This window comes from Ovis aries, chromosome 2 (genome assembly GCF_016772045.2).
Source record: "Ovis aries strain OAR_USU_Benz2616 breed Rambouillet chromosome 2, ARS-UI_Ramb_v3.0, whole genome shotgun sequence".
Lineage (NCBI taxonomy): Eukaryota > Metazoa > Chordata > Mammalia > Artiodactyla > Bovidae > Ovis > Ovis aries.
This window is the reverse complement of record NC_056055.1, coordinates 83,723,865-83,736,097: the sequence shown is the minus strand read 5'-3', so window position 1 is coordinate 83,736,097 and position 12,233 is coordinate 83,723,865. Positions and strand designations below refer to the sequence as shown.

The window sequence follows — 12,233 nt, the reverse complement described above, 5'->3', positions numbered from 1 at the left end:
TTACGTGTTTTTGGTAAAAATGTTTAATGGGGTCTTACTTTTTTATTCAGTGTAACAGTTAATATGTTTGCACTTGTGACTGCCATTTTGCTTTTTTTTTCTTTGCCTTATTTATCCCCCCTCCTTATTTTTCTGCCTTCTTTTGCTTTAATTAAATATATATATATATTCCAGTAGAATCCCTTCATTATTTTCTTAGCTATCGCCCTTTTAATTTTTCTTAAGTGTTTCCTGTAATGATTATCATAGCCTTCTTAACTTATCATAGTCAAGTTAGAGTTAATGGTGTACTGTTGCATGTAAAATAGAAGAAACTTACAAAAGTATAGTTTTACTTAACCACCTTTTGTCTTTTATACTATTCTTACGGTAGTACATTTATGTGTATTATAAACCCCACAATGTGGTGTCCAAACTTTGCTTTAAACAGTTTTATATCATAGACCCCACTGTTAATCCAATATTTACCATTTTTGATGTTCTTCATTCATTCCTGTCTATTTCAGAATGAAGCATTTCTTTTAGAATTTCTTACAGTTCATATTATAGTTCATATCTACTTTCAATGACTCTATTTTATTTATCTGAAAATGCCTTTATCTTTAGCCTTCATTTTTGAAGGCTGTTTTTGCTCTGTGAAGTATTTTTGAGTTACAAAATTTTTCTTCTTTCACTCCTTAAAAACTATCAGTTGTATTCAGTTGGCCAAAAAAGGTCATTTGGTTTTTTTCTGTATGGGTTTCTTAACAGAGAAAGCTGAGTTAACTTTTTGGCCAACCCAATATGATGGTCTCTGTTGTTTCTGATCATAAGTCAGCTGTTATTTTTTGTTATTGTTCCCCTGTCTGTAATGTGTCGCTTCTTCTGGATGCTTTGAAGACTCATATCTTTGACTGATGTGCTTAAGTGTGGCTTTGGGGAACCATGTAGCTATTATTTCTTCAAATATTTTTTCTCTGCTACGTTCTCACTCTTCTTCTGAGATTCCAATTACATGTCAGCCTGATTTTGTTCAATAGGTTACTGAAAATTCTTTTTTTTCGGATTAGATATTATCTCAACATGTGGGTTGTCTTGGGGCCAGTATCTACTGCCTGCTTTTTCTCTTGACTGTATGTCATGTTTTCCTGTTTTCAGTTTAGTAATTTTTTGATTGTATACTAGATAGTGATTCATTGAGTGTCTGCAAGACTTTAGGTTCTTTTATCTTTCTCAGAAGAATGCTGATTTTTGTTCTGGGACGCATTTAACTTGTCTAGACTTAGAGTCCATACTCTTAATCTCTGCTAGTGGACAACATCTGAGATCATGATTCCATTATTTCTTTTCGCTTGTTTCTGCCTTTCTTTGGAGTTTCACCAGTTCTCACATAGTTCATGAGTCAATGAAGAATTTGAGTTGAGTTTTAACACTGATTTTGGCATTTCCATCCTATGTGATTCATCCCTATCTGAAAATTTCCCCATTACCTTATAGCTGTTCTGGCAGATTTGAACTCTGTACTCTTTTTTAAGCCAATAAGACTGTAGCTTTTTGTGTAAGTTCTAGGCACCTCATGCTGACTGTACTGGGGAGTCCTTTCAAGTGACTAGTCATATAAACATAAAGTCTCTTTAAAAGTTGTTCCCTTCTTTCAAAGTTTAACTCATCTCTAGCTTTTTTTTTTGGCATCTGGTCCCATCACTTCATGGCAAATAGATGGGGAAACAGTGTCAGACTTTATTTTTTGGGGGCTCCTAAATCACTGCAGATGATGATTGCACCCATGAAATTAAAAGACACTTGCTCCTTGAAAGGAAAGTTATGACCAACCTAGATAGCATATTCAAAAGCAGAGACATTACTTTGCCAACAAAGGTCCGTCTAGTCAAGGCTATGGCTTTTCCAGTAGTCATGTATGGATGTGAGAGTTGGACTGTGAAGAAAGCTGAGCACCGAAGAATTGATGCTTTTGAACTGTAGTGGTAGAGAAGACTCTTGAGAGTCCCTTGGACTGCAAGGAGATCCAACCAGTCCATTCTAAAGGAGATCAGCCCTGGGATTTCTTTGGAAGGAATGATGCTAAAGCTGAAATTCCAGTACTTTGGCCACCTCATGCAAAGAGTTGACTCATTGGAAAAGACTCTGATGCTGGGAGGGATTGGGGGCAGGAGGAGAAGGGGACGACAGAGGATGAGATGGCTGGATGGCATCACCGACTCGATGGATGTGAGTTTGAGTGAACTCTGAGAGTTGGTGATGGACAGGGAGGCCTGGCGTGCTGCAATCCATGGGGTCGCAAAGAGTCGGACATGACTGAGCGACTGAACTGAACTGAACTGAGTGTCTGCAAATATATTTTAAACACGTGTTTTGCATTTTGTTAAGAATTTATAATTGTTATCTGTGGGAGGGTTAATTTAATTTAAGGCACTCTGCCATTACTAGAAGTAGAACCAAGATTTAGTATTTTAAGAGATGCTTTTACCTGAAATGATTTCATATAATTATATCCCATTTGAAATCCTGGAGGAACCAGGTGAACTTTGGGAACCTGATATATTGTTTTTAGTTTTCCTTTTGAAATATATTTTAGAAGATACAAAAGAATGTTAAAGAGTTGCTTGCTATTTCAGTTATCAAAACTTAAAATCCGAAGGAATTAAAATATTCTTGTAATGGCTCAGAAATTATGTATCAGTGGAATCAAACATAAGACTTTGAAACTCTGTGTGTGTTCATGCACTTCTGTGTACACACACACAGATTTATCTGGGAATTCAAAGCTTAGTAAAAACCCTATATATACATAAGTCTCTTTAAAAACAGTAGGGAAAGATGGGTTTATTAGTTTAATAAATGGTTTTGGGAAAATTGACTTCATTTTGGAGAAAAGACTATATAAAGGATACATTATATAGATTTAGTATTAAAATATTTTTAGAAAGATATAGGCAAAAACATAGGAAAGTCGGTTTATAGTCCTAAAGCACAAGGCCTTTAAACTTTTGTTTCTAAAAAGTTTTTAATAAAATTTTGTTTTATTAAAAAATTACTTGGAAATAATTTCTGAATTTTTATATAGTCTTCTAATATACAAATATTATTAGCATCTTATAGAACCACAGTATAATTGTTAAAATCCAGAAACTAACATTGGTGCGATATTATTAACTACCTTATTGACTTGACTCAAGTTTTTCTAACTGTCCCACCCATGTCCTTATTCCAGCCCAGGATCCTGGATGTTGCGTTCAGCTGTTACATCTCCTTAGTCTGTTTTAATCTGAAAGAGCTCCTCGGTCTTTGTCTTTAAGACCTTGACGTTTTTGAAGGATACTTGGCCGTTATTTTTAAGACCTTCTCTCAAGGTGGACTTATCTAATGTTGCTTCATGATTAAGTTCCGATCACATCTATGGCAACAATACTGTGGAAGCGATGTTGTGTCTTCCTCATTGCTTCATAGCAGTAGATGTTTTTGTTCAGTTGCTTAGTTATGTCCGACTCTTTGCAACCCCATGGACTTCAGCACCCCAGGTTTCCCTGTCTGTCTGGTTTTACTATCTCCCAGAGTTTGCTCAAACTCATGTCCATTGAGTTGGTGATGCCATCCAACCATCTCATCTTCTGTCGCCCTTTTCTCCCCCTGCCTTCAATCTTTCCCAGCATCAGGGTTTTTTCCAGTGGGTCAGTTCTTTGCATCAGGTGGCCAAAGTCTTGGAGCTTCAGCATCAGTCCTTCCAGTGAATATTCAGGGTTGATTTTCTTTAGGATTGACTGGTTTGATCTCCTTGCAGTCTAAGGGAGTCTCAAGAGTCTTTTCCAGCACCACAATTTAAAAGCATCTGTTCTTCGGTGTTCAGCCCTCTTTATGGTCCAGCTCTCACATCCATACATGACTACTGGAAAAACCTGACATCAATTTCAGAAGTCTTTTAAAGTGTGATATAAAAGATTGACTTGACCAAATAAACATTTAAATTTTCATCATGGCAAAAATACCCCATAATAAAAATTATAAATGGGAATATGATATAAATGACTCAGGGCAAATGACAGTATGAGAAACTCATAAGTTGGTGGGAATCTAAACTGACAGTTTTAATGGAGGATGTTCAGGTAGTATATATCAAACTCAAGAATATGTATCATTTTTTTATCTCAGGAGTTCTTTTTCTAAGAAGTTATCCCAAGAACAGTTAGGATGCTATAACTATAGTTCTAGTACTTGACATAGGAAAAGTATTTGATGAATGTGTAAGAACACTCTTAGCAGCATTGTTTATAATATGGAAAATTTTGAAACAACTTGAAAATTTAAGAATAGGTATTTGGTTAATTAAATCATTCCATGGAATGGAATAATACATTTTGTTATAGAATAAGATAACTTTCATGCATTTTCATGGAAAATTGTCAATATAACCCATAAATAGTATGTAGTATGTGATCCCATTTGTGATTTTTTAATTAAAAATATATTTTACTGACTGAAACTGATTAGTATATTCTTTAAAAAATTAAAAGTTAAAACAGAAGTTTTAGTCTTTAAGGATTAAAAAAATGCATATAAAACTTGATCTTACAGCAAGCTTTGGTTTGTATAAGTTGATGAGACTTAAAATCATGTAATTAAAGTTAAAATCATGTAATTTTTTATTCTGGTTTTTTTTTTTTTTTTTTTTTTTTACTATGCACGTGGGATCTTAGTTCTTTGATCAGGCATGTCCCCTGCAGTGGAAGTACAGAGTCTTAACCACTGGACCACCAGGGAAGTCCCCATTTGTGTGTTTTAAAGACTCCATTCTTAGTAAAGCATAAAAACAACTAGATGTACCAGGCTGTTAACAGTGATCACTTCTCTGTGGGATTATTGTGTAGGGATGCTTAGGCTGTCTCCGTATTATCTGAACATTTTTGTAATAATCATATATTTTTAGCAAATAGATAATTTACATATGAAAAACTCTTGAGTATCATATTTGTATCTGCCATTCTGTTGATATTTTGACATTTGAGTTTTCTATGCAAGTATACATGCATATATAATTATCTTTATATAATGAAATTGTATGCCTTTTGTCATTTTGAAATTTCCTTTTTCACTTAATGTCAGAAAATTTTGGGTTATTAAATGTTTTTAATTCATCATGGCTTTTAATGGCTCATAGTGTTCCATTGTGTGGATGTGCCGCGTGTATGTGTAAGTGTATGCATGCATTCAGCTGTCTTCTTAACTAATTTCCTGTTGTTGCCTGCTTTAATTTGTTTATAAGTTTTCATTGTAGGTGGTAATACAATATCTTACCTTATAGATCAAGTTTTGTGTATCCATGCTATTTTCTGAGAATAAAATTAGATTTATTGATTCAAAGATACCGTTGTGTATAAGATTTCTGATATATATTGCAAAATTACCCTGAAGAATAATTGGGTTGGCAGACTTTTTTTAAAAAAATACCAGACAGTAAATGTTTAGTCTTGTGGGCCACAAGATCTCTGTCCCAGCTACTCAACTCTGTAGCTGACTACAGGGTGTAAGCAGCCATAGGCTATAAGTAAATGGGTGTGAGGACTTCCCTGGTGGTCCAGTGATTAAGACTCTGTTCTTCTACTGTAAGGGGCACAGGTTCGATCCCTGTTCAGGGAACTAGGATCCTGCATGTTGTGTCACCAAAAAATAAAATTGAATTAAAAAAAATCACATTATTAAAAAATAGATGTGGCTATGTTCCAGTATTTGCCAACCTCTTTACTGTAAATACCATTTTATCATAAATAAATGAATGAGTCTATTCTTACCTTTGCCAGCCCTGGTTTTCCATTTAAAAAATTAAAATAATGCTTTTTATCACAAAAGATATATATTTTAGAAAATAGGAAAATGTGGATGAGCAAATACACATAAATATACCCCATGTACTTAACATCTAGTAATTATGATTGTTAATACCTTAATATATACTTTTTAAGAATATTTTCTACATGAATCTAGAGATATATATATTTCAAACCAAAATGAGATCACTCTTATGTACAGTTTTATAACTTGCTTTTGCAGTTAATGATCTTTTCTTTTTCATGTCAACAAATCTTCATTTCATATTCAATCCATCTTCAAATATTCAATCCATCTTCAAATTTTGCCAGTTGGTCCCAGATCTCTTTTACTTCTGGAATGTCAACACGTTGGTCCAACCCAAGACTGTCTTATGCAGTCAGTGTTCATGTTCACTAAATATATCCTATTATACAAGAGTTTCTGTATTCATGTCGGTTGTGGAAAAGCCCAGTCCGGTTGTCCTGTAGTTGCATACACGCAGCTTTGTTTGGTGGCTTCCTTGAGTTTTAGTTTAGCTTGTTCTCTCTTAGTCATTTCTGACTGCCATAATAGAATACCATACACTGAATGACTTAAGCAACAGAAACTTATTTCTTCACAGTTCCGAAGGTTGGAAGTCTAAGATCTGGGCACAAGCATATCAGGTTCTGGTGAGGGCTCTCTTCTTGGCTTGCAGACAGCCACCTTCTCACTCTTTCCTCACAGAGCAGAGAGAGAGAGATTCCGCTTACAGTGACCTCATTTAATCTTAATTACCTCCTAAAATCTCTCATTTCCGAATATAGTCACACTTTGGGAGGGGTGCACAGTTAGAACGTCAACATATGGATTTGGGGGAAATATAATTCAGTTGATAGCATTTCTCTAGCTCCTTATATTTCCTGTAAACTGGAAATTAGATATATAGGCTTACTAGATTCAACTTAGATGCATTTGGCTAGAATATATCATAAATGAAGTTGCATTCTTTATAATTGCATCACATCAGGTGATACGTAGTATCTGGCTATTTCTTACTGCTTTAAAAAATGTATCTGTCAGTTTGATAAACAATTTCTGGTTGCTGCCAATTTTTACATCATTGTTTTCATCTGCATTTTTCTGATGAATACAGATGAAATACTCTCTGCATTCAAGATATGAAGGGAAAGGGAGAAATGAATAGAAAGTAGTTAAAGTGAAAAATCAGAAAGATTGGCTTCGGTGAGGAGAGAAAATTAAGAAGAAAGTTGCAGGCAGTTGTGATGGACTTTATTTTCCTCTTTCATTCTTTCCTAGTTCCAAGTTCTTTATTTGGTCTATTTGATGCCATAGTAATCACACTGAAATTCAGCTCTTTTTGTCAGTAGCACCTCAGTTACTCAGTGGAATGTAGGTTGCTGAAGGGTGCACAGCAGCTGAGAGGCTGAGCATTCTTAGAAAATCTCCTCTAACACATTGCTGAGAAACTGGGGGCTCACAGTTCTGAGGTTCTGTGGCTCCTGAGTCATGCCTGCTGGTATTTGAACCCTCTTTTGCTTTAAGTGCAGAAAGATTGATCCTGATAAACAATGTAGAAATGAGTGTGTCATTTTTCTTTAATGATGATTATCTGGTAGCATTAAGAGTAAACTCAGCGTAGCATCATCCACTTAAAAATTCCCCAGTGTTTTGGCTAATGACCTCTATCTTATGGTACTTAAATGCAAAATTTGACTTGACATTAATTTTCAGTGTCATAGTAAACTTATAGTATAACTGTTTTCTTTAATCCAGAGAATGTCTTTCAATCCTGCATGTAATTCAGAAGAACAAAGTTGAGCAGCAATTCTTCTACGAGTTTGAAGGGGGTGTCAAGCTTGGAATAGGGGCGTTTAATTTGGTAAGTAATCAAAAGGTAACCAGAATCTTTCATAAAAGAACCTTAGGTTTTCAGTGCCTCTGCTATTGCATTTGAACCTCACCCTGAACCTCTACCTGGGTTTGTTTGACAAGTGGCTAGAGTGGGATCCTCTTTATTCTGTTGTGACCCAGTGGAGGCTCTGGTCAGAATATGCTATAAAGTTCTGCACATGCTCAGAATAGTTTTGGATTATATAATAAGGGCAGCATACAGCCCTCTGAATAGACTAGTAACTTTTTTTTTTTTTGTAAGAAGGAGCTTGAAATTCGGTTCCATTCCCACATCAGAAATACTGTTGCTATAGCAATGGTGGTTCTGGAATTGAAACTAGGTTAGGGAATAATAGAGCTTGAAGGATAGTAATAATGCTCTGGGATAGATGAAGAGTTTGAATAAATATCCATCCAATTGCAATATTATTTAGAGATTTTGATGTTTTATTAAGGTTTGACTGGAATTGGTTTATACAACCAAGGTTACTTTGTTTATGAACTCATTGTTTGATGACAGAGGTGGCTGAAGAGACAGCTGTCGGCTGTCCACGGAATGGATCACCCTACCCATTTGATTATTAAAATCTTCCTCTGCTGAGGACAGCCTTTGGTGAACATTCAGATGGGACACAAATATGTTCATTTTTTTCCCATTCAAAGAGATATATCCATATACTTCTTACCCAGAGTTCCTTGGCATCAATTTTCCCATCATGTTCTTTGTTCTCTCTCTCTTTTTGGCTGCATCACACAGCTTGTGGGATCTTAATTCCCTGACCAGGGATTGAACCTGGGCCCTTGGCAGTGAAAGCTTGGAGTCCTAACCACTGGACCACCAGGGAATTGCCTCCTATCATGTTCTTTTAAATCCCTGACCATCCAATCAAACCATTTGCTTATGGACTCAGTATATAATTGCATATATGGGCATTTCTTCTCCAAGCAAAGTGAACAACCAGGTCTCTGCCTGAAGTTTTGCCCTGAGAGAACTTCCCTTCATCCTACTCAGATGTCCCAGAGAGCAACTGTAGTGCTATAGCCTTCCACTTCTAGGTTTTGCCTGCATATTGTGAAGAATATAACAACTTTTGCTTCCTGGAAAAGATTGCTGAAATAAATCTTGTTTGGAGGTGGGCACTAGAGGTTACTTTCTCAACACCTTTATCACTCCACATCAAAGGAAGAAGTATTCTTTAGAGCATCCTGAAAAGGCCAGACTCTTTGTTCTGTTTTTAATTTTTTAGTTTAACTAAATGAAATTGCCATAAGTAATGATTATAGGAGGTGCAGTATATGGTGATTGAGAGATGTCTAGTGGTTTAAACTTGGTTCTAATTTTTCATGTTACTGAATCATTAAAATTTTAAGTTTTTAGAGTTTAGCATTTACCTATAGTTAGGTATACTAACACATAGTACAACATTTGTGTGTGTTTTTTTTTTTTTTCTTCTTACAGATGCTGTCCCTTTTACCAGCACGGATTATCAGACTACTAGAATTTATAGGATTTTCTGGAAATAGGGTACAAAATTAATTTTTTCTTAATTTTGACAAAGAAGATTAAAAAATGTTTATTGAGTATGAAGGAAGTATAACATGTCCTCATAATTAGTGTGAAAATTATTGGCAGTTTCTTTGCAGAACAATAAACTGACTTTGGGTCTTAATCATATTTTGGTGGAGTTAGGGGATGGTTTTTGTACTTAAAGTTAAAATTTTTTATCTCAATGTTATCTAAATTCTGGGATTAAAAATTCATGCTTGACTAATGTTGATGCTTGCTGGATCTTCAGTACTCATGTGAGGTTAAAATATGCTTCCTTAACATTTTTGCAACCCCCGCTAAACCAAGAAATTAGGCTCGATTTCCATGTCTACCATTTTATGGTTTGTGTAGGTCAAGCATGGTTGCAGTATTTTGGGTTTTCTTGTGTTTTTACAGGTTTCACTATAGAACTAAACAAGGAAGTTTGTTTTCCATCAGTTTTTTTTTTTAATGTATCTATTTTTAATTGGAGGATAATTTCTTTACAATGCTGTGTTGGTTTCTACCATACACTGAATGGTTTCTACCATTCTATGAATCAGCCATGGTATACATATGTCCCCTCCCTGTGAAACCTCTCTCCCACTCCCACCCCAAGGTTGTCACAGAGCCCTGGTTTGAGTTCCCTGAGTCATACAGCAAATTCCCACTGGCTGTCTATTTTACATATGGTGGTGTATATTCCATCAGTTTTGTTTGTTGTATTTGTGTGTGGTTGTTTGTGTAATATATAATAGTTATCAATCATAACGTTCATGCTATTACCAGGGTTGCCTTATTGCAGAAATTGGCCCTTTTAGTCAAGAGAACAGGTTTCCAGAATTGTTTGAGAAAAAGTACAAAACACTGTAAATTCCCGATCTACTTTTATCCCACTGTCCAGATTCTTCATAAACTATAATATATTTATCATCTATTTATGGTCTTCATAAGCTATAATGTATTTATGGTCTATCAAGTAAGACTCTGTGTTTCATGGTTACCCTTCCCCTTGACCATTCATCTTCCACTTTATTTGCTTAGTGGCTCCAAATTGCCCCTTGAATAAAGTCCAAAGTAAAGCATGGATTCAAGGGCTCTATTATCGGATTCGGGCCCAAGTTTCTAGTCTTACTACCTGTCCTGTTTGCTTCCCCAGTGTGTCTGTTAAACTGGGCAGTTGCTTGTTTTCCAAATAGACCTTGTGCTTTTCTGTTTCTGTGCTTTTGCTGGTGTCTGTTTTATTTTATTATTTTTTAAAATTCTCAATATAAATTTATTTGTTTTAATTGGAGGTTAATTACTTGACAATATTGTATTGATTTTGTCATGTCTGTTTTAGATGTCCTTCCCAACTGGCATCCTCCCGAATCAGGTCTCTTAAGAGCCTCTTAATCCATTAGGTTTGAGATCAGTGTCACCTGTTCCACATAGCCGTCCCTTATTCCCTCCCAACGAGGCTCAAACATTCCTAACTTTCAGAATCACTTACTTAACTTTCTTAAGGCCCTCACCATGGTCCAATAAATGTGTTCAAATACTGTCTGACCTGTTTGATGCCAAGATCCTTGAAGAAACAGAACCATAAATATTCATACCCACCATAGCATTTTATACTTAGATCCTCATGCTTAAATTAATATTTATATAAGAGAAACAACAGCATTTTCTATGAAATGAACGCTACCTTTTTTTTTACCCTAAGATCACATGATGTAAGAATATGTGAGATTGTCTTATGCCAATTTAAAATGTAAAATTTGTTTCTAGTTGTTGTTGTTCATTGTTGTTCAGTTGCTAAGTCATTCTGACTCTTTGCAACCCCATGGACTGAAGCACAGCAGGCTCCTCTGTCCTCCACCATGTCCTAGAGTTTGCTCAAGTTCATGTCCATTAAGTTGGTGATGCTATCTAGTTACTACTGCTCTTCTAAGCTCTTGAAAAATAAACCCCACCTTCATGGAGGGTAGGGATATATGAGCTAGCATTTAAAAATCTCTGTATGATGCTCTTTTCATTCTAAAATGCATCTAATCCCCACAGGAGTTGGGCATCCTGCAGTTACGGGAAGGTGCCTTAGGAAGAAGCATGAGGTCTCCACTATGCTGCTTAACTATACTAGCTTTTCATACTTACATCTCCCTGATACTTGGTAAGGACTGCATTACATTTTATATCATTGAAAATTGATTATCTTTCATCTGAGTAAGTAAAAATTTAGGAAAATAAGTAAGAGATAGAAATCTATATTTACTTTTCTTTTCAGAAAGATGGAAAATAGTGACTTTGTCATAGTGACATTTAGCAGAAGAGGTGGAGGGTTTCTTTCATTGAATTTTTAAAAATCTGTTCTTGGCTAAAAAAATTCTATAAGACTTGCTTAATGTGATCTATTTTTAGCATATTATATTTCTCTTTTAGCAGAAAGTTAAATGTTTTATTAAAAATAGTTCATATTGGTATTCAAGTCAAAATTTCAATTAGGAATTGAAGGCAACCACATCTGCTCTTATGAATTTGCCCTGAAGCTTTCTTAAACTAAAGTCATAGATGAGACTTGTGTTCAAGTGAATAGTTTTCATGTTTTCCGTGAATAGGTCTTTGCTGTATATTTTAATGAAATCTGGAGAAATGGTTATAAATGTCGACTATGTTTCGTGAAGACTGAGGCTTTTCCTGTTAAATTTCTAGGTACGGGAGAAGTGAATGTCGTGGAAGCAGAGAGTCTCCTTGAGCCCTACCTCCAGCAGTTTCCAAATGTATGCTTCAAATTTCAAGTGTCTGTTTTCAGCCGTAAGCATTCTACCAGGCTTGAGTACTGAGCAGTCTGTTTCTCCTTCCTCTGCAGGGCTCCCTTGTGTTGTTCTATCATGGCCGGATAGAGCTGCTAAAAGGGAATGTGGAAGAGGTAACTTATTTGAGGGGTCGTTTTGGGGGCCTGTCTGTTTAGTGGAGTTGCGTAGTAAACTCATTCCACATGAGCAAATCCAGCTGTATGTGCTAGACAAAA

General features: G+C 35.6%; 1 protein-coding gene across 3 annotated transcripts in view; it reads left to right on the top strand.

Moving 5' to 3' along the window:
- TTC39B (tetratricopeptide repeat domain 39B) overlaps positions 1 to 12,233 on the top strand; it is a 153,981-nt gene that overhangs the window by 109,263 nt on the left and 32,485 nt on the right. For all 3 annotated transcript variants that reach the window (XM_042243465.2, XM_060409504.1, XM_027964562.3), the window contains 5 exons: positions 7,579 to 7,684; positions 9,155 to 9,220; positions 11,267 to 11,375; positions 11,915 to 11,982; positions 12,072 to 12,131. In XM_042243465.2, the coding sequence (XP_042099399.1) occupies positions 7,579 to 7,684; positions 9,155 to 9,220; positions 11,267 to 11,375; positions 11,915 to 11,982; positions 12,072 to 12,131 (409 nt within the window). The remainder of the gene's footprint in view (positions 1 to 7,578; positions 7,685 to 9,154; positions 9,221 to 11,266; positions 11,376 to 11,914; positions 11,983 to 12,071; positions 12,132 to 12,233) is intronic.